The sequence below is a fragment of the Bos indicus x Bos taurus genome, chromosome 3, assembly GCF_003369695.1.
Source record: "Bos indicus x Bos taurus breed Angus x Brahman F1 hybrid chromosome 3, Bos_hybrid_MaternalHap_v2.0, whole genome shotgun sequence".
NCBI classification, from domain to species: domain Eukaryota; kingdom Metazoa; phylum Chordata; class Mammalia; order Artiodactyla; family Bovidae; genus Bos; species Bos indicus x Bos taurus.
Window position 1 is genome coordinate 115749999 of NC_040078.1, and position 22874 is coordinate 115772872.

The 22874-nt window shown below is 47.4% G+C and overlaps 1 protein-coding gene across 3 annotated transcripts in view; it reads right to left on the bottom strand.

The window, feature by feature from the left end:
* Positions 1-10571: 10571 nt before the first annotated feature.
* Positions 10572-22874, bottom strand: part of ASB18 (ankyrin repeat and SOCS box containing 18) — a 72378-nt gene continuing 60075 nt past the window's right edge. For all 3 annotated transcript variants that reach the window (XM_027537991.1, XM_027537992.1, XM_027537990.1), the window contains 2 exons: positions 12760-12873; positions 10572-10898 (listed from right to left, as the gene is read on the bottom strand). In XM_027537991.1, coding sequence (XP_027393792.1) covers positions 10713-10898; positions 12760-12873 — 300 coding nt within the window. In that variant the 3' untranslated portion in view covers positions 10572-10712. The remainder of the gene's footprint in view (positions 10899-12759; positions 12874-22874) is intronic.

Here is a 22874-nt window from a genome sequence, read left to right on the forward strand (position 1 = left end):
TTGAAGAAGTACCATATATTTAATAAATTCACCAGGAAAAGGCGGGAACCAGTTTTACTTAAGGCTTCAAAATTTCAAACGTATTAGTCCGCAAATACGTCTCCGGAATCTAGAGCGCCGCCTACGGTCCATGCGGATAATGACATCTGCTTTAGGGCTTGCTTGGGCTCTGGGATTCCAAGGGAATTGAAGCTGGCTCCCCTTTTGCAGGATTAGAAGGTCTGAGAAGTCTGTTATTTTTCATGTCTACAGTTGCACAAGAAAAAGTCTCAATTTCTTTCCATTTCAGACGTCTAGGCTAAAAGAGAAGGCTTTGTCACAAATGAGGGGGGTAAAAATCAGACCTCCATGATTACACAAGGCATTAAGAAATACCATCAGATTTTGGACGTGATTATAGAAAACCCACGTAGGCTCTCTTTAAAGTCCATGTAAAGTTCTCCTGGTTCTTTGACTCACTCTGAGCAGGGACTAGAAGCGGAAAGGATAAGAGACCCTCTGACATCTGGGCCTAAAGTGTCTGGGTGCACCTCTGAACCCACCCCGGCCTCTGTTTTTCCATCTGCGTAATGGGCCGAACGCCTGCTCTGTCTCACCAGCGGTCTGACTGAGTCCCTAAAGCGCAGATAATCAATAGATTGCTTTTGTTACGGGTAGTCGTAGGGACCCAGCTAGATCACGTAGCACATGGTGGCAGGGCGCCTGGCCCGCAGAGGATGGTGGGGGTGGGGGGTGGGACGGTGTCTCTAAATTGCAAGCACCGCCCGCCAGCCTCCGGAGTGATGCAGGTGTTGGGTGCACGCGGGGGCGGCCAGGGGCGCAAGCCTGTGCGCTCAGAGTGACAGTCTCAACTTGGGGCCGTCTCTGATCTCAAGACTCTTGAGCATTTAAAAACAAAGCACAGGCCACCAATGGGTCAGGACGCAGGATGTATTTAAGGACGCCTGCCCGGGGTGGAGAGAGGTTCTGAAGCGCCGCCTCTGAGGGGTTCGGCAGGCCGTCCTCCTCTTTGCCGAGGCGGAGACGCAGGGGCCCTCGGAGGGTCCCTCTGCAGGGCGCGCTGATCACTAAGTTCAGCGTTAGGAGGGCGCGCTGGGCACCGCCTTCCCAGGGAGACGAGTTCTCGTCGTTTCAGATTATTTCATTTTAAATAAAAGATCTGTAAACTGTGCGAGTTAAACGAACAAAGCTCAAACACATTCCTCTTTAGGGGAGGGAGACTCAGGTTCGATCCCTGGGTTAGGAAGATCCCCTGGAAGAAAGCCTGGCTACCCACTCCAGTTTTCTCGCCTGCAGAACCCCATGGACAGAGGAGCCTGGAAGGCTACCGTCCATGGGGCCGCAAAAGAGTCACGACTGAGCCACTAACACAGAGGCGAGCCGAGTATTTTGGCCTCTTACTTCCACCCAAATGCCTCTCCCCAGAGCCCCCATCCTGATCCCACCGGTAGGGACACTGAGGTGGACGAAACTGGGGGGCGGGACGGAGCCGCCCGCCGAGGCCTGAGGGCTGACCGGCGCTCTGCGTCTGCTCTCGCCGCAGGAACCTGGCTCTAGCGCGCTCCCTGCGGGCAGAGGCCGGGATTGGCCCCTTGGAGCCAGGGAGCCAGGCTGCCCAGGCTCGGGCGCCAGGGGCGCCGCGTCAGGTCTGCACGGGGACCAGGCCCTCGCACTTTCAGACGTCCGTTCTCTGAGCAGCAGGAGCCTGATCACCTCGTTTCAGGTGTGTGTTTGTAGGGGGGCGATTTTTACCGCCCCCCACCAACTAGATTTTTTTGGGGGGGGAGGGTGGAGAAAGGAGCAAACATCTCCAGTTTTAATGTGGCCCAATTATCTCGTTTGCACGACTTAAAGTGTTTCTCTTTAATTCATTTCAATCTAGTAAATATGCTTCGGCAAGTAGCTAATTTCTTAGGGATGGCTTCGCGTCGTCATTTGCATATAAAGCGCGTCGGAAGCCGCCCCCATTTCCTGGTGCGCGCGGGTCGCAGCCAGCTGGGCCACCTCCTCCGGGAGGGACGCCTGGGTTTGGCCGGGTAAGTCTCGAAGGCCGTGGTCAGTGACAGGGCCCGGGGCTTGGGGGTGGTGGGGGGCGGGTGGAGAGCGACTGGGCACGGGGGCCAGGAAGGGGACAGGCCCCTCCCTGGAAGCCCCCCTCCGCTGGCGCGCCACGGCACCACCTTAAAAGCCCCTCTGCTCTTATCTCGGGATGGGGCGCCCTTGGTGGCCACAAGAGTGCGAGGGTCGGGGGCCGCATTTATCCCCAAGTGCGGTTATTAAATCGCGTCTGGAGATAGATGGACGTGGATACCGCGGCGGGTATCGCAGCGCTCAGTTGAGCAATCTTCTGGCTTTAAATTCCGAATAAAAGTCTCAAATATTCCCGGGTCAGGGGGGCACTGTCTCATTAAAACCACTCTCGTCCTGAAACTGCAATGCAGACATTAAAGTGCAGTATTTTTCAATTAGAGCTGACGAATTCAATCAAAATTCCATAGATTAGGATGAAATGAGGCATGGGTCATTTACAGGGGAATTTAATTGCCGAGCCATTAGACAAATAGTATATTTGCCATTCCCGCGTTATCCATCATTTTCGACATCAATACCGGGGCCGCGTCTCCCCGTCCCGCAGCCGCCCGGCGTCGGCTGTAAACACTCCCTTCCCTGTATCTTCTGATTATATCTGATTTCATTTAGGGCCATGGGGGATTATAAATGTTCACGCAATCAAGTTCATTAGGACTTCAAATCGCATTTCTGATTGGGATCGCTCTGCCGCTGTCCTCGGAGCGCCTTTCAAACCCCAGGACGAGGCTTTCGAAAACATCTTTTTTTGAATTTAAAGCTTCACAGCCTTTTGTCTTCCGACGCCCCCTCCCGCCTCCCTCCGGGCGGCCTCGCGCTCCTCCGGCCTCCCTTGAGGGGCAGCAGCCCTGAAACCAGATATCCCGGGGCGGGGGCCCCACGCCCCCATGCTCTCCTGGCGGGGCTGGGTGGTGGGGGGCACTGCGAGCTGCCCAGGCAGGTTTCCCCCCCGCCCAGACACCCCTGCCCACCCCCCGCTAGGCTAAGAACCCCCCGCGCGGCCGGCCGCAGGGCACTGATCATCCGGAGAGGTGGACCACCGGGCGCGGGGGGGGACCGGCCCCGCGTGTTCGCGGATCGCGGGTGGGCGCGGGGTTCCGGGCATCCTTCACCGCCGGCCCCGCGCCGCGGAGTCTAAGTGGAGCTCCGGGCATACTGGAGTCATGCGGCCGCAGGCCTGTGGGCAGTATCGGGCCCGACTCTGGGACCCTGGGGACGGACACACGGGACCCCTTTCGGGCTAGGCCCTTTCGCTCCAGAGACCCGGGGGCGGGGGCGAAGCCAGCGAAGCAATCCTCTCTTATTAACAAACCCAAGAAACAAAGGAGCAGCCTCTTCCAGGGAGAGCTCGACAAGAAAGAGTCGAGATATCCCTTCCAGCGCAGCTGAAAAATAATAGCTTAATATTAACTGCTTGTCATAAAAATATACTTCTACAGAGATACAGTTACAAGAAGAAGACCTTCATTTTACCCCCGTACTCTGTGCTCATCACTGTTAGCTGCCTCAGTAATTTAATTGGAATGAAACGTGAGAAATGTGTCATTTTTGAAGAATTTATGCATCACTTACTAGAAATCTCATTGTGTTAACTAGGAGCCCACTGCGTTCTGTTTAGAACCCATAATCACATTTTTATGTGTCTGTATGAGGAGTTAATGTGACCTCCTGTTTTTAGCAGATAAAAGAAAAATGTCTTTTCCTGTAACATCTGTATCAAACTCCTGCTTGCCCAAAGTGGGAGGAAGTCCTGTTGCCCCGATGTTTTCCCAACTTACCAACTTTTTCCAGATCCGGGAAAAGATATGTGAATGGGAAAAGTGCCTGCCGAATGAATAATTACACACCGAATTAAAACCCTGCATTAACCATAGTCGACAGCGAATACTGCATTCTCAATCATGTTTATTGCTTACAAATTGCATTACAAAGAAATCTACTCTTTTTATTGGAGTGATTAAGCAGAGTGTTAGGACTGAAGAAATACCATTCTGGAAGATGAGATGAAGGCTGAAAACCCAGCTAGTTACAGCGCAGTGGCGAATGTATAATTTTGTTAAAGTACACGTTGAACACTCAAATGAGGATTGGGCCGTCGTTATGGCATCATAAAAGAGTCAACTTAAAATTATATTTATTTAGAAACACATTGCCTATAAAATGCGCATATTTAATACAAAGGAAGTAGGCAATGCCATAATCAATATTTTAATTACGGATTTTTTAAAATTATAGCAGCATAATTCTATATGATATGTCACGATTCTATAGTTTTCCTACACCCTCCTCTCCTTTATCCTATGAGTCAAAATCTTGTTTTCTTCTCTTTTTAATTCTGGGGAGAGCCGGTGGGTGGGCAGGGGAAGACCGTTTGCTTATGGCGCCACCTGCAGGACTTCACGAAAATAAGTTTCAAGGCTGGAATCCTTCCGCCTGACCCTAGAAACTGACCTCAGGCTTATTTTAGCAATTTAATGAGATTAATTTTTGTTTTAAAATAGAAAGATGCTGACAATTTCAAGACAAGCCCCGGGGTTTTAAATGCCTACCGAAAGCCAAAAATAAGATGCAGTATTGATCCTAGTTGAAACTTTGGGACTTTTGAATATCCAAAGTGCACATAGAAAATTTGACTAAGGAATAATTTATTCTTGAAATAATGGAATAAAAGATGCAATATTCCGGGTTTATCACTTGGTCCTTGGGCAGCCCTTAAGAGATGAAAAGCACTTGGCAAGCTAATAACATCCGCGATTGCAGTGATTAAGCTCTCTCAGACGTCCGCGTCAGGACCGGTCACGAGCAGACCGGCTCATTCTCCAAGCCTGTGTTTTATGCTGTTTTTGTAGAGGGTTAAGTGTCCTTTGCCAAAGTTCAACAGCCTGCCCCATCAACATGAAAACATAAGGTTTATTTCGAAGATGGAAACCGTGGTGCTTATATACAGTTACTGGGATTTGCAAATGCTTCTTAAAGAGTCGTTTTGATTTTCTTCAACACATGCGAAATTGATGATTATTATGTAACTTAAAATTAAATGGATTTTGAGTACACTAGAAAGAGAGGCCCAGGGCTGTGTTCAGAATTTCAAGCACGGCACATCACGTGGTGCCGTGTCTGTGTCCTGCCTGCCTGCGGGCTGTGTCTGTGACTCTCGTGCTGTCCAGGGGATGGTCGTGCTGGAGAGGGGCGAATCTTCTCAGGACCCTTGTTGGCAGAGAACCTCAGGTGTGCATTTTGTGTTTTCACCCCTGCTACAAGTTTTTTCACTGTTATTTTATTTTTTGCTTAATCAAGAAAATTGCTAGCAGGAATTAAAGTCTGAAAAACTATCAATGAATTCCATCCCATCTGATGATTAAGATAACCCCAAACCACCACCATTTTGTCCCATACACTCAGCCGTAAATCAGGGATCCTTTTTAGCACGTCTGGAGTCACTAGAACCAGCGTGACTCTGTGGTCACATGGCAGTTGTATGAACGTGAAGTCGCTCGGTCGTGTCTGACTCTTGTGACCCCATGGACTGTAGCCCACCAGGCTCCTCTGTCCATGGGATTCTCCAGGCAAGGATACGGGAGTGGGTTGCCATTTCCTTCTCCAGGGGATCTTCCCGACCCAGGGATCGAACCCGGGTCTCCTGCATTGCAGGCAGATGCTTTACCCTCTGAGCCACCAGGGAAGCCCTGGCAGTTGTATAGCCAGAGGTAATAAAGTTGGAGGGAAAATATTCCTCTGCTATCTTTTTCCTTTTTAGTAGTAAGAGCATCTGCTCTTTTATTACCTTCTGAATTTTGAACCATGTGAATGCGTCATTAAACACTACATTTAAAATTAAAGAAAGTTTAGGTCTTATGGAACTGAGTTTATGTAATATACTCAGAGGTAAAAGCAATGATGTTTTATGTGAACTGTTTAAGAATGGAAAACATTTTTACTCTTTAATAAAAGAAATACCAGGCTATGTTTTTTCCCCTGGAAAAGAAGATAGCCAAGATAATTCTAGCTTTAAAGCAGAAGGTAGTTGCAGATGTTTTCTCAGCTAACTTACTTCTCTCCCCCAATATCTTTTCTCTCTCCCTCCTTCCTCTCTTCCTTTTCTTAGTCTCGTCCTTCTCCTCCCCTCTTTTCCTTCTCTTATCTATGTGGAATTATGCAAGTTCCTTCATTTCAGAACTTCCTCCCACGTAGGGCATAGGGCAGGACTAGACAGTCATCACTGTCACAGATTTTTCAGTTATTTTATTTTTTGCTTTGTTGTTGTTCAGTCGCTCAGTCTAGTCTGACTCTTTGCAACCCCAAGGGCTGCAGCACACCAGGCTTCCCTGTCCTTCACTATCTCTAGGAGTTTGCTCAAACTCAGGTCTGTTGAGTCAGTGATGCCATCCAACCATCTCATCCTCTGTCACCCCCTTCTCATCCCGCCTTCAATCTTTCCCAGCATCAGGGTCTTTTCCAGTGGGTCAGTTCTTGGCATCATGTGGTCAAAGTATTGGAGCTTCAGCTTCAGCATCAGTCCTTCCAATGAATATTCAGGGTTGATTTCCTTTAGGATGGACTGGTTGATCTCCTTGCTGTCCAATAAAATTCTTGGGGATGAAATAATGAAGACGAATTCTTTGGCAGTGGAGGAATTTCAGGCAGTTATAGGGAGATGTCTGGGGTTCACTGTGAGAATCATGTTGTTTTTAAGCAGTAATTTGGGGGAATTGTGTCTTTGAAATGTAATAATTGGTCATTATTTGTCAGAGTTTTAGAAATGTGAAGTCAATGTGGGGAATTCCCTGGCAGTCCAGTGGTCTGGGACTCCATGGTTTCATTGCTGAGGATGCGGGTTCAATCTCTGGTCAGGGAACTAAGGTCCTGAAAGCTATATGGTGCAGTTTTAAAAGAGTTCTACTTTGTGGCGGGACTCCAAAACATATTTACAATTTAGTGCATTTCAGAAGTGCAACCAAAGTGTTCTCTGAGGAGGATGAAGTGGAGAGGGGAGCTTGAAGAATAGGCTGTGTCCGACCGGCAGTTTCACTCAGATTCTCATTTGCAAAATCCCGCGAGGATAGGGCTCCTGAGTGGCTGCTGGGGCTGTATTTCTTACTGTTTGCCTTCCTCGTTTGTTCTCATAAATAACGTCGCTTTGCTTTTCCGTTTTTACAGTCTTTATCCCAGCATTAGGCTATTTCCTTCTAACAATAAGACAATCATAATAACAGAAGGAGCTGTTTATGCTGCTCCTTCTCCTGACCACTTCTGGCTCTGAGGCTTTGCACTGTGCACTCCTATTGAGTGTACCAACCACGGGTAGGGGTGTCACCCAAGCTCGTTAGCAATGTTAAAGTTCCCAGACCCGTAGAATCCAGGCCCCACTCTGGATGCCAGTGTCAGAGTCCACCTTTTAACAATATCCCTTTGGAGCGGAGAAGCCTGCTGCTGTCATGCGTGATCTCGCTGAGTCCTACCCCAGTTCGAGAGGTGTGCATGCATTCACTTCCCAGCTGAGCAAACTGCAGCCGATTTCGGTTAAGGAACGGTTCCTCTTGCTCGGTGGAGCAGCCTGGATCTGAAGCCCTACGTCTGGGGTGTGACTGTGGACTCCTCCAGTGTATTGCATCCCTTTCCAGGACAAAGTAACTTCCCAGAGTCTCCCTGGGGCTTCCCCGTGGCTGAGCGGGTGAAAAATCCGCCCGCAATGCAGGAGATGCAGGGGACTTGGGTTCCATCCCTGGGTTGGGAAGACCCCCTGGAGGAGGGAATGGCAGCCCTTGCCAGTATTCTCACCTAGAGAATCCCATGGACAGAGGAGCCTGGCAGGCTACAGTCCATGGGGTCACAAAGAGTCAGACAGGACTGAAGTCACTTAGCACACACACACGGTGTCTCACTGGGACCGCATCTTCTCGCCTGCTTCATGGCTCCTCACAGCCTGTGCAGTGAAGTTCAGAATCCTCGAGGCCCTCCTGATTTGCCTCCCAGCTCCTCCAGCCCTGCCTCCCTCCAGCTGTGAAAGCATGGGGACCCTCCCCTCAGGACCAATCACTGTCCCTCCACAGTATGCACCTTCCTGCACCCCAGCCTTCGTTCAACTTTTCCTTTTGACCCCGTGGTGGCTCCTGAACGTCTATGTAGAAAGGCTTGGGGAGAGCCATCTGCCCGAGGGGTGTGTGTGTGTGTGTGTGTGTGTGTGTGAGGTCTTGAGCTGTGCTTACGTAGGTCAGGTGAGCTGTCCATCTCAAAGGGCAGGGTGTGGGTGGGTCAGCTGTCTTATGCCTCCCATGGCCTGACCCGCTGTGTTGAAACCTGACCATCCCTCAAGACCCAGCCTGGCTCCTCCTTTTGTGACATCCGCCATCACTGGGTGGCCCTGCCAGGTCCCCTCTTCAGCACCGCAGTGGGCTTCACTCATGGCAGACAACATCCCACCTTAGACATCAGTCATCTGCTGGTGTGTGAAGCACCCTTCCAGACTGCCACGGTGGGGTGGTGTCCCCGCCAGCCCGAGGTTCATCCCAGCTGCACTGTGCGCTGCTCAAACTGGAAAAAAAAATGGAGCCACTGCTTATCCTCAGAGGATGCTCACAGAGTCCTTGTTGTAAAATATGGGGTTTAACTTCTGAGGTCTAGTAAGGCCAACAGAAGGAGAAGGCAATGGCACCCCACTCCAGTGCTCTTGCCTGGAAAATCCCATGGACGGAGGAGCCTGGTGGGCTGCCGTCTATGGGGTCACACAGACTCGGACACGACTGAAGCGACTTAGCAGCAGCAGCAGCAGCAGCAAGGCCAACAGAGGGCTTCCCCTGTGGCTCAGCAGTAAAGAATCTGCCTGCAACGAAGGAGACACGGGTTTGATCCCTGCATCAGAAAGATCTCCTGGAGGAGGAAATGGCAACCCACTCCAGTATTCTTGCCTGGAAAAATCCCATGGACAGAGGAGCCTGGCCAGCTATATAGCCCATAGGGTTGCAAAGAGTTGGACACGACTGAAGTGGCTTTAGTACGCCTGCATGCAAGGCCAACAGATGAGAAGAGAGATCTTCAGACCAGTGAAGAGATAGTTTATTACTCACAGTTCCCAAGAGAAGGGCCACACCACATGGGGGAGCACCAGGGTTGGTCAGGAGGTGGGGGCCGGGGGAGGAGATGTGGGCAGGAGCCTTGACTGCAGTTTCCATGGGGATGGATACATGGGCACAGGACTGGCTAATCTCAACAACTGCAGTGGGCTCAGAGGCAGAGGGGCTTGCCCCCAGGTGTCTGGGTGGCCCTGGTTGGGGCGGTGGGCGGGGGGAGATAGGGACAGGAGATCCAGGGAGGTGGTAGGGGTGTGAGCCCTGGGGTGGTTGAGTTGTATTTGAAAAGGATGCTTGGGGGCACATTGTTTATTGTCTTTAAGAACTGGCTAGCCCGGGGAGGGGCGGTGGGCAGTCCCGGTCCGAAAGGCCCCAGGTGTCAAAGCACCAGAATATAAAAAATATAAAAACATGGTTAATCCAGTCCTAGGCGTTAGAGCTTCCTCCTGTTACAGATGCTCAGGCTGGGCTGAGGGCAGCCTCCACGAGCCTGTGTCTGTATCTGGCATCCGGAACTGTCCCCCACAGCCGGATCAGCTGGGTCTGCTGGGGCCATTGGACAGAAGACGCGCACAGGGTCAAAGTGTCTGCTCACCACCCCTCCAGCATCCTCCGAGGGGCTCTGGGCGTGACACGCTCAGAAGCACCAGTGGGCTCCTGGGCAGGGGCTCTCGTTACGGAAGCACGCGTCCTCCTCTCTGCATATGGACGTCTGTCATGTTTGGAGGGGCAGAGCCTTCCCGGGGGGCTGAGCTCTAGGAGGGGTGTAATGTTTTCCCGCCCTAAGTCAGAGGGTCTGAAGTTTGGGGACAGGGCCAGCAGGACTGTGGCTGAACCATCGTGGGCAGGGAGACCAACTCTGGGAAAAATACATACACCTTTTAGTTCAACCTCTGTGGAAAGGTAGTCCATGTGGTCATGTATGGATGTGAGAGTTGGACTATAAAGAAAGCTGAGCGCGGAAGAATTGATGCTTTTGAACTGTGGTGTTGGAGAAGACTCTTGAGAGTCCGTTGGACTGCAAGGAGATCCAACCAGTCCATTCTAAAGGAGATCAGTCCTGGGTGTTCATTGGAAGGACTGATGCTGAAGCTGAAACTCCAATACTTTGGCCACCTCATGCAAAGAGCTGACTCATTGGAAAAGACCCTGATGCTGGGATGGATTGGGGGCAGGAGGAGAAGGGGATAACAGAGGATGAGATGGTTGGATGGCATCACCGACTCGATGGACATGAGTTTGAGTAAACTCCGGGAGTTGGTGATGGACAGGGAGGCCTGTCGTGCTGCAGTCCATGGCGTCGCAAAGAGTCGGACACGACTGAGCCACTGAACTGAACTGAACTGAACTGTAGAAAGGTACTTTGTGATACATGTGCTGTGACATTCACAGTTTCAATTCTCACAAGCAACGCTGAGAGAGGCAGAAAGGGCTTTTATTGCAACTCCCCACCCAGGTGGAACCTGAAGCGGGGTGAGGTCTGTGCACTGTGTGGGTGGGAGGTCCCATCCAAGGCCCGTCAGAAGAGCACAGCGCCCTGGGCCACGCTGCTGGGTTTCAGTGCAGAACCCCCTCTGGCTCCAGAAGCAGGTAGTTTTGCAGGGACTCCGGCAAGGGCAACAGAGGTACGAGGGAAAAGCACTTTCTGCCAAACGATTTCCTGATGGCGCAGCGGCAGAGATGCTGCAGACAGCGGGGTGTGTGGGCCAAGGCGAAGAGGGACTGGTAGAAAGCCTGGTGCATCTGAAAGAAGGTGGGAAGTGTCAGTCTGGGCACGTGGAAGCAGCACACTTCCTTCTTTTTCCCAGAGAGAAGAGCCCTGATGACACGGGGAATCCTCTCATGGCTACTGATAGAGAGAGAGAGCGTGTGTGTGTGTGTGTTAGTCTCTCAGTCATGTCCGACTCTTTGTGACCCCAAGGACTGCAGCGCACCAGGCTCCTCTGTCCATGGGATTTTCCAGGCAAGAATACTGGAGTGGGCTGCCATGCTCTCCTCCAGGGGATCTTCCTGACCCAGGGATTGAACCTGGGTCTCCTGCATCACAGGCAGATTCTTTACCATCTGAGCCACCAGATCCTACCCAAAGCAGGTCTGGGCACTTTTCTGTAGGGTGGCTCCTGCCAAGTCAGAGGGAAGTCTGTTTTGGGTGATCTCAGATAATACGGGTCATCTCCTCGAATTCCTAATCTGCACAGGGGCCTTCCCAGGCGGCACTAATGGTAAGTTCAGTTCAGTCGCTCAGTCGTGTCCGACTCTTCTCGACCCCATGAATCAGAGCACGCCAGGCCTCCCTGTCCATCACCAACTCCCAGAGTTCACTCAGACTCACGTCCATCGAGTCGGTGATGTCATCCAGCCATCTCATCCTCTGTCGTCCCCTTCTCCTCCTGCCCCCAATCCCTCTCAGCATCAGAGTCTTTTCCAATGAGTAAACTCTTCACATGCGGTGGCCAAAGTATTGGAGTTTCAGCTTTAGCATCATTCCTTCCAAAGAACACCCAGGACTGATCTCCTTTAGAATGGACAGGTTGGATCTCCTTGCAGTCCAAGGGACTCTCAAGAGTCTTCTCCAACACCACAGTTCAAAAGCATCAGTTCTTCAGTGCTCAGCTTTCTTCACAGTCCAACTCTCACATCCATATATGACCACTGGAAAAACCATAGCCTTGACTAGACGAACCTTTGTTGGCAAAGTAATGTCTCTGCTTTTGAATATGCTATCTAGGTTGGTCATAACTTTTCTTCCAAGGAGTAAGCGTCTTTTAATTTCATGGCTGCAGTCACCATCTGCAGTGATTTTGGAGCCCAAAAAAATAAAGTCTGACACTGTTTCCCCATCTATTACCCATGAAGTGATGGGACAAGATGCCATGATCTTAGTTTTCTGAATGTTGAGCTTTAAGCCAACTTTTTCACTCTCTTCTTTCAAAGAATCTGCTAAATAAGCCACTTGCCAATGCAGGAGACCTAAGAGATACAAGTTCAACCCCTGGATCAGAAAGATCCCCTGGAGGAGGGCATGGCCACCCACTCCAGTATTCTTGCCTGGAGAATCCCATGGACAGAGGAGCCTGGAGGGCTACAGTCTGTAGGGACGCACCGAGTCAGACACCGCTGAAGCAAATTAGCATGCATGTGTATAATCTGCACAGGACTCAAGTCAATAAAACATGAGGGGCCATTTTCTAGAGGCTTCTACAAAAAAAAAAAAATTTCTTTCTTAATCAACAGTCACCTGTGGACTTTGTCATGTATAAATGCAGTGCCCGCAGCTGCTTCGGTCGTACCCTGAGATGTCAGAAGGTGAAGTGGACGCACAGGAGCCTGGATCTCCATGGCCCACCCTCCCTTGGACACTGGTTATGGAGCCCTGACCTTCCTAAGCCAGGGTGTCCTTGCAGCCCACAGCACCCCAACCATGGGCTGAGTCAATACTGAGCTTCCGGGAGAAAAACAGAAGCAGACATGGCCCCGGTTTGCCCTTCTCTTTCCTTCCCCAGATGTTTCATCCTTTCCTGGATGTGAGTGCAAAACCCCACCTAGGAGAACAGAATTAAGACAACAGTCTGTACTAAGGAGGAAGAAGGGGCCGCCCCCTCACCTGAAACACTTCTTCGGGGATCACGTCCTTCCAGGACTCGGAGACGCGGAGCTGAGAGTAGGAGTTGAAAAGAACCTCAATGACCGTGGGGACCGCTGCGCAGCTCTTCAGCACCTGGTCGGAAACAGTGGGAGACACATTTTGAGTGCAGGTGGGAAAGGCTGGGGAGGTGGGAGCGGGTGCCTGCATCCCGCTTCAGCCACTTCCTGGCTGTGTGACAATCCCAGTAACAATACAATAAGGTCATGGTCAGGCCCCAGGCGGAGTGCATGGAGAAGCCCAGAGCAGTCTGGGCCAAGGAGTTCCCAGGGGGAATATGCTGATGCAGGCTCTCTGGTCTGGAAAGCTGTTCAGAAAAAAGGAATCAGAACGGCTGGGGGAAGTGGGGGATGGGGTGGGGAAGGAGTCTGCATAAGGATGGCATTCCCAATTTCTGGTTTCAGTTTTCTAGTGTGTCACGAAGCTGGGGGAGAAGAGTTGCTTTGCTGTTGAATTTTTTTTCTCCCCTTGGCCTTTCTGGTTTACTTTTGTAGTCCCTACTGGCCAAGGGTGCTTGTTTTCTAATTTGCAAATTCTGCAATTCAGGTCCATTGGCTTCATCATAAAGACGGAAAGTGTTTGCTTTTTAAAAGTAGAAATCTTTTGTTGTCATCGTGGAGAAGTTTGAAAGTACACAAAAGTAGACTGAACAGTAGGGTAAACCCTCGTGTACCCACCATCAGCTCATGGCCCATCCTGCCCTTGCCACATTTCCAGTCCCCTCTCCCTCATGTTATTTTAAAGCAAATTCAATGTAGCCTGTTATGTCATCTATAAATATTCGTGCTGTCTCTTAAAGGACGTTTAGAAGAAACACAAATGCAGAATCATTGTAACAGCTGAGAAATTAACAATAGTTCCTGACTGCGTGCATGCTAAGTCACTTCAGGCATGTCTGACTCTGTCGATTCTCTAGACTACAGCCCACCAGGCCCCTCTGTCCATGGGATTCTCCAGGCAAGAATACTGGAGTGGGTTGCCGTGCCCTCCTTCAGGGGATCTTCCCGACCCAGGAATCCAACCTGTATCCATCTATTCTGCATTGACAGATGGATCCTTTACCACTAGCACCATGTGGGAAGCCGGTTTCTTAGTATCATCTAATATATACTCTATGTTTAAATTCACAAGTTTCTCTTAAATGCCATTATATCAAAACAATCATTTGTTTGCTTGAATAAGAGTTCAGATAAGCCCAACACCTTTACACTGGTTGATACGACGTATTTTCAGATCTCTCTTTTTTGTTTTGTGTGATTTATTTGTTGAAGAAACTGGGTTATTCGTCCTGTGGAGTTTCTCACTGTTGGGATTTTGCTGATTGTATCCCTGTGGGATGCCGCTTTTTCTCTGCTTTCTGTAAATTAGTAGTTGGATTTAGAAGCGTGATGGAATTCAGATTTGATTTTGGGGAAATCCCATGGACAGAGGAGCCTGGTGGGCTATAGTCCATGGAGTTGCAAGAGTCAAGACGTGGCTTAGCAACTAAACGACAACCGGGCAACTTCATTATTCTGTTTCTGAGGTTTGGGATTTACCAAGTGCTGTGAAACTGTTCTGTTTCTGTCTCAGTTGAGAAAACTGAGGTTATGCCATTTTTTTCTGAGGTCAGGCACCAGATAGCTGCAGTAGACAACAGTCAGAACCAATGACAAGCCTGGCCAGCATCCTGCTCACGGGCTCCTGAACACACTCAAGGCAGTTGCTCTCTTTACACCTGCCTGGCTTCTTTTGGGCTTCCCTGCTGGCTCAGTTGGTGAAGAATCTGCCTCCAGTACAGTAGAACCAGGTTCGATCCCTGGGTTGGGAAGATCCCCTGGAGGAGGAAATGGAAACCCACTCCAGTATTCTTGCCTGGGAAATCCCACTGACAGGAGGCTGGACGGGTACAGTCCAGGGGTGGCAAAAGTCAGACACTTACTGACTAAACCACTACCTGTCTTCTTTCAGATGTAATACCCCTTTAAGATACAGTCAGACACTTACTGACTAAACCACTACCTGTCTTCTTTCAGATGTAATACCCCTTTAAGATATAGAAAGTGAGAGTGTCAGTCGCTCAGTCACGTCCAGCTCTTTAGGACTCCATGGACCCGCCAGGCTCATCTGTCCATGGGATTCTCCAGACAAGAATACTGGAGTGCGTTGCCGTGCCCTCCTCCAGGGGATCTTCCTGACCCAGGGATCGAATGTAGGCCTCCCTCATTGCAGGCAGATTCTTTACCACCTGAGCCACAGGGAAGCCCAAGCAAGATTTTAAAATTTCAGATTTCTCTTTTTCCGAGATAACCCCTATCAACATTTTGTATATACTAAGGTTTTATGTATTTAGAAAGGAATTAGTATAAAAGACAAAAATGAGCTAGTGATTTGCATACTATTTTGAAACTTGACTTTTCATCAAAATAGATTGTGAACAATTCAAAAATTACAAATGAGCATTTAAACATTATTTTTAGTGGCCATATAATTTTGTATGAATGTATCATAATGAATTCAATGAGCTAACTATTATAAGTTGTAATATTTTTTTATCTTATCAACAATGAATACCTCTGAATATAATTTCTCTGTGTCCAACCTTTCTTATTTAGATTGCTTATACTGAATTGCTGGAAGGAGAACTGCAAATCAATGAGCGTGTATACTTTTTTCCCCCTTTTTAATGTTTGTTATTTTCCTCCATAGTTTTTATTTATTTAATTGGAGGCTAATTACTTTACAATATTGTGGTGGTTTTTGCCATACATTGACATGAATCAGCCATGGGTATACATGTGTCCCCCATCCTGAACCCCGCTCCCACCTCCCTCCGCATCCCATCCCTCTGGGTCATCCCAGTGCACCAGCCCTGAGAGCCCTGTCTCATGCATCGAACCTGGACCGGTGATCTGTTTCACATATGGTAATATACATGTTTCAACGCTATTCTCTCAAATCATCCCACCCTTGCCTTCTCACACAGAGTCCAAAAATCTATTCTTTATATCTGCGTCTCTTTTGCTCCCTTGCATATAGGGTCATCATTACCATCTTTCTAAATTTATATATATATATATGTTAATATACTGTATTGGTGTTTTTCTTTCTGACTTACTTCACGCTGTATAATAGGTTCCAGTTTTATCCACCTCATTAGAACTGACTCAGATGCGTTCTTTTTAACAGCTGAGTAATACTCCATTGTGTATATGTACCACTGCTTCCTTATCCATTCCTCTGCCAATGGACGTCTAGGTTGCTTCTATGCCCCAGCTATTGTGCTGTGATGAATACTGGGGTACACATGTCTCTTTCAATTCTGGTTTCCAATGAGAGTGTATACTTTAAAGGTCTTAAAACATACTGTCAAACTGTAAGTGTATAAGTCGTTACCCCTTTTGAAGAACTGAGTATGAGAGAACCTCTTTCTTCCTACACAGATCATCTCATTAATTATTTAAATTTGATAGGCACAAGTTGAAATATTTGCTTTTGGTTGACATTTGTCTTTTTTAATGAATTGCTAGATTATGTCTTTTGCTCATTTTTTCTATACTGTGTTCTTTTTTTATCATTGTGAGAGTGGCTCAGTCATGTCCAACTCTTTGCAACCCCATGGACTAAAGAGTCCTTGAAATTCTCTAGGACAGAATACTGGAGTGGGTAGCCTTTTCCTTCTCCAGGAGATCTTCCCAGCCCAGGGACTGAACCCGGGTCTCCCACATTGCAGGCAGATTCTTTACCAGCTGAGCCACAAGGGAAGCCTCACTGATTTATAAGTATACTTTATTTATTAATGTTATTTTTAAGATAGAAAATAATTTTTGCAAATAATGTTTTATCCTCCTCAATATTAATATTTATTTTCCTTGTCTTATTATATTGACTAGAGCTTTAAAATTGAATGTTAAATAACAGTAATTGATAACAGGTATCATCTAAATTTAATAGGACTGCCTCTAAACTTTCACCATAATCTTGGATAGTAGTTTCACATAAATTTGTGAATTTATTGACAAAATTTATTCACAAAAAATAAATTTTGTGAATTCACATAAATTTATTGTTGTTCAGTTGCTAAGTTGTGTCTGACTCTTTGCAACCCCATGGATTGCAGCATGTCAGGCTTCCCTGTCCTTCACTATCTCCCAGAGTTTGCTCAAATTCATGTCCACTGAATCAGTGATGCTATCTAACTATCTCATCCTCTGCTGCCTCCTTCTCATTTTGTCTTCAGTCTTTCCCAGGGTCAGAGTTTTTTCCAATGAGTCAGTTCTTCCCATCAGGTGGCCAAAGGATTGGAGCTTCAGCATCAGTCCTTCCAGTGAATATTCAGGGTTGATTTTCTTTAGGATTGACTGGTTTGATCTTCTTGCAGTCCAGGGGACTCTCAAACGCCACAATTCAGAAGCATCAATTATTTGGTGCTCAGCCTTCTTTATGGTTCACTCTCACATCCATACATGATGACTGGAAAAAACATAGCTTTGATTATATGAACCTTTGTGAGCAAACTGGTGTCTCTGCTTATTAATATGCTGTCTAGGTTTGTCATAGCCTTCCTTCCAAGCAGCAAGCATCTTTTAATTTCATGGCTGCACTCACCATCCACAGTGATTTTTGGAGCCCAAGAAAATAAAGTCTGTCACTGCTTCCACTTTTCCCTATTTGCCATGAAGTGATGGGCTTTAGTGTAGTCAATGAAGCACAAGCAGATGTTTTCCCAGAACTCCCTTGCTTTCTCCATGATCCAACGAATATTGGCAATTTGATCTTTGGTTCATCTGCCTTTTCTAAACCCAGATTGAGTATCAGGAAGTTCTCAGTTCACATACTGCTGAAGCCTAGCTTGAAGGATTTTGAGCATAACCTTTCTAGCATGTGAAATGAGCACAGTTCTATAGTAGTTGGAATATTCTTTCACTTCTTTGGGTTTGGAATGAAAACTGACCTTTTCCAGTCCTGTGGCCTCTGCTGAGTTTTCCAAATTTGCTGACATATTGAGTGCAGCACTTTGACAGCATCATCTTTCAGGATTTGAAATAGCTCAGCTGAAATTCCATCACCTCCACTAGCTTTGTTTGTAATACTGCTTCCTGAGGCCCAACTGACTTCATACTCCAGGATGTCTGGCTCTAGGTGAGTGACTACACCACTGTGGTAATTTGGGTCATTAAGACCATTTTGTATAACTCTTCTGTGCATTCTTGCCATCTCTTCTTAATCTCTTCTGCTTCTTTTAGGTCCTTACAGTTTCTGTCCAGTACCCAAGTATTGGATTTTGAACTCTTTTATTGACTCTTTCATTGACATAGTTCCTTTAGTTCCATTTCTTCTAAGGAATTCTGGCCCACTGTAACAGATATAATGGTCATCTGAATTAAGTCTGCCCATTCCCGTCCATTTCAGTTCACTGATTCCTAAGATGTCAGTGTTCAATCTTGCCATCTCCTGCTTGACCATGTCTAACTGGCCTTGATTTGTGGACCTAACGTTCCACGTTCCTATGCAATATTGTTCTTTACAGCACTGGACTTTATTTTCACCACCAGACCCATGCACAACTGAGTGTCGTTTCTGCTTTGGCCCAGTGTCTTCGGTCTTTCTGGAGCTATTAGTAACTGCCCTCCGCTCTTCCCCAGTAGCATACTGGACACCTTCCCACCTGGGGGCTCATCTTCCGGTGTCATATCTTTTTGCCTTTTCATATTGTTCATGGGGCTCTCCAGGCAAGAATACTGGAGTGGGTTCCCTCCTCTAATGGACCGCATTTTGTCAGAACTCTCCACTACCTGTCTCCATGACCTGTCTGTCTTGGGTATCCCTGCATGGCATGGCTCATAGCTTCCTCGAGTTATGTAAGCCCCTTTGCCATGACAAGGCTGTGATCCATGAAGGGGATAAATACTTTGTTCTAAGTTAAGGAAATATCTTTGTATTACTAGATTTATGATTTAAGTTTTTAATGTTTTCTAGCCAAATTGCTCGGAGAAGGTGATGGCACCCCCTCCAGTATTCTTGCCTGGAAAATTCCATGGATGGAGGAGCCTGGTAGGCTGCAGTCCATGGGATCACTGAGAGTTGGACACGACTGAGTGACTTGACTTTCACTCTTCACTTTCATGCATTGGAGAAGGAAATGGCAACCCACTCCAGTGTTCTTGCCTGGAGAATCCCAGGGCCGGCGGAGCCTGGTGGGCTGCCGTCCTGGGGTCACACAGAGTCGGACACGACTGAAGTGACTTAGCAGCAGCAGCAGCAGCCAAATTGCTACAAAAAGATTATCCAATACTGACCTATTTTGCCTTTCATAAAACAGTCTCTATTTGGCTAGTCTTCTAAATAGAATGGTAGATTCAATTTGTTAAGATATTTTTCATCTTTTAATAAATAAATTTGCTTTACAGTTTTAGCTTTTTGAGCTATTAACATTACTGTCAAGTTTTAATGTCACTCAGCGTTAACTTAGTAAAACTGTCTGAGATGATTTCTGTATTTTTAATACTCTGGAAGATTTTGAAAAGTAGATAATTATAGGAAATAAGAAAACATGATGGACTTTGCATTTGAACCTTTAGCTGCAGGTGATAATATTTTCAATTTTTTCACAGTTACTGGCATATTTTATTTTGATTTATTCTTGGCTTAATTTTGTTCATCTATATTTTCCTGGAAAAAAAAGAAATTCAGCATTGCAAGTGTACTGGTCAGGGTGGTAACAGGAAACAGAGGGCACATTTAAGGTAGGATTATTCCAGGAGGGTTATTGATACAGGGCTTGTTTAGCCAGGTGTGTGTGCAGAATAACCACGAGGAGCAGCGCTTTGATACAGAGCTGGCAGTGGAGCTGATTCCCACTCCTGGGCCTGCAGGGTGAGAGAATGGAGCGGGTTGACTTACCAGGAGCAGAGATCTCTGGCTAGGGACACTCACACCAACCTCAAGCTGAGAGGGTACCTGGTGAAAACACCCTCTGACCTCACTCTCCTTCCTCCCCATCTTCTGGGACACTGCCCTGATGAAGCCCAGGGAGCAGAGAGCCAGGAGACTTGCAGATGGGTCCATGCAGGTGGAGAACAAATCTGGATGGGGACGGTTATGTGCACCGTATCTAGGAATAAGCACCCTTTCCCATTTGAAATCACTGTGATTGTCTCTGCACTGTGTTCTGCATATTTAATGTCTTGCTGGAATTCTATTTTAATTATTTGTCAAGCAATCAGCTATTGGATTTCTTTGATCAATTCTCTTTAAAAATATTCCTATCCATTAATTTTTGCCTTCATCTTATTAATCCTTTTCTCCTTTTCTCTTCCCAGCTCCTTGGATTGACCACTCGGTTTACTTGGCAATATGTTTTACCTTCAGTTCAGTTCAGTCACTCAGTAATGTCCGACTCTTTGCGGTCCTATGGACTGCAACATGCCAGGCTTCCCTGTCCATCACCAACTCCCTGAGCTTGCTCAAACTCATGTCCATCAAGTCGGTGATGCCATCCAACCATCTCATCCTCTGTCGTCCCCTTCTCCTCCCGCCTTTAATCTTTCACAGCATCAGGGTTCACTTCAGGTGGCCAAAGTATTGGAGTTTCAGCTTCAACATCAGTCCTTCCCATGAACACCCAGGACTGATCTCCTTTAGAATGGACTGGCTGGATCTCCTTGCTGTCCAAGGGACTCTCAAGAGTCTTCTCCAACACCACAGTTCAAAAGCATCAGTTCTTCAGTGCTCAGCTTTCTTTATAGTCTAACTCTCACATCCATACATGACCACTTGAAAAACCATACCCTTGACTAGATGGACCTTTATTGGCAAAGTAATGTCTCTGCTTTTGAATATGCTATCTAGGTTGGTCATAACTTTCCTTCCAAGGAGTAAGCGTCTTTTAATTTCATGGCTGCAATCACCATCTGCAGTGATTTTGGAGCCCAGAAAAATAAAGTCAGCCACTGTTTCCACTGTTTCCCCATCTATTTGCCATGAAGTGATGGGACTGGATGCCATGATCTTAGTTTTCTGAATGTTGAGCTTTAAGCCAACTTTTTCACTCTCCTCTTTCACTTTCATCAAGAGGCTCTTTAGTTTCACTTTCTGCCATAAGGGTGGTGTCATCTGCATATCTGAGGTTACTGATATTTCTCCTGGCAATCTTGATTCCAGCTTGTGCTTCCTCCAGCCCAGCGTTTCTCATGATGTTAGTAGTAATAATAAATATGTAGGTGCCATAGTACTCTGGTGGAGGAATCACCAGGTGCTAGAAATGACACCTGAGTTAGACCTAGGTTTGCAATGGTGTGGTGAGTTGATCAAGGAAAGATTTCTGCAGGAAGTGACATTCAAGGTAAGACATGGAACAGCAGTTCCAAAAGATATGGAAAGTTCTGAGGAGTAGGATGTTCAAGGTATAGAAAAGAATTATCAAACATGGGAGGTGAGAAGGAACAGAAAGTACTGGCTGTGGGACTTCCTTGGGGTGCAGTAGATGAAGGTTTGCCTGCCAATGCAGGAGACACAGGTTCCATCCCTGGTCTAGGGAGATCCCATGTGCTGTGGAGCAACTAAGCCCATGCACCAAAACTGCTGAAGCTCAGGCTCCCTAGAGCTTGTGACCCCCAACAAAAGAAGCCACTGCAGTGTGAAGCCCACGCATCACAATGAACAGAAGCCCCTGAGCTGCAACTAGAGAAATTCTCACAAAGCAGCAAAGACCCAACGCAGCCAAATATAAGTGAATAAGTAAAATTATACATATATAAAAAATATTGACTGCGATGTGAGGTTTGACACGGGGGGTGGGGTGGGTAGTGAGAATTGAGACTGGAGAGGACAGCAGGTCAGAGCCAGAAGTGTGCTGTCGGCCACGATAAGAAGCTAGACTTTATCTTCAGGGCACTGGAAAGCCCTTGAAGGGTGATGAGTGGAGAAGTGACAGGGTCAGATTTTAATTTTAGAAATATCACCATGGCTACAGTGTTGAGAAGAGTTCCACGGGGCCATATTGGAGGCAGAGAGTTGAGTTACAAGGATATTTTTGCAATCTAGGGGAGAGATTTGTGCATGTTCAGTCACTCAGTCGTGTCTTACTCTTTGTGACCCCCTGGACTGTAACCCGCCAGGCTCCTCTGTCCACGGAATTCTCCAGGCAAGAATACTGGAGTGGGTAGCCATTTCCTCTTCCAGGGGATCTTCCCAACCCAGGGATCGAAACAGGGCCTCTTACGTCCTCTGCATTGACAGCTGCCTTCTCTACCACTGAGATGACTGTGGCCCAAACTCAGCTGGTGGCAGCCAGGATGGAAAAAGAAGAAAGACTCTGAGAGAGATTTAAGAGGTTGAGTTGAGAGACTCTGCAGACTGAGTTTCCCATTCCTGAGACGGTCTTTCCCCATCATCCCTTGGGCAGCTGGAGTACGCTCATTTCATTTGGCCTTCAGCCTCCCCTACCCCACCCAATCAGCCCTTGCCAAGAGCACCCCTGAGCTGGCTCCATCCCTTCATTCTTTCTGGAGTTATTTCTCCACTGATCTCCAGTAGCATATTGGGCACCTACTGACCCAGGGAGTTCCTCTTTCAGTATCCTATCATTTTGCCTTTTCATACTGTTCACGGGGTTCTCAAGGCAAGAATACTGAAGTGGTTTGCCATTCCCTTCTCCAGTGGACCACATTCTGTTAGACTATTCTTAGAAGAAGTGCGGTAGCCATCATGGTCAACAAAAGAGTCTGAAATGCAGTACTTGTATGCAATCTCAAAAATAACAGAATGATCTCTGTTCGTTTCCAAGGCAAACCATTCAATATCACAGTAATCCAAGTCTATACCCCAACCAGTAATTTTGAAGAAGCTGAAGCTGAATGGTTCTATGAAGACCAATAAGACCTTTTAGAACTAACACCCAAAAAGATGTCCTTTTCATTATAGGGGACTGGAATGCCAAAGTAGGAAGTCAAGAAACACCTGGGGTAACAGGCAAATTTGGCCTTGGAATACGGAATGAAGCAGGGCAAAGGGTAATAGAGTTTTGCCAAGAGAATGCACTGGTCATAACAAACACCCTCTTCCAACAACACAAGGGAAGACTCTACACATGGACA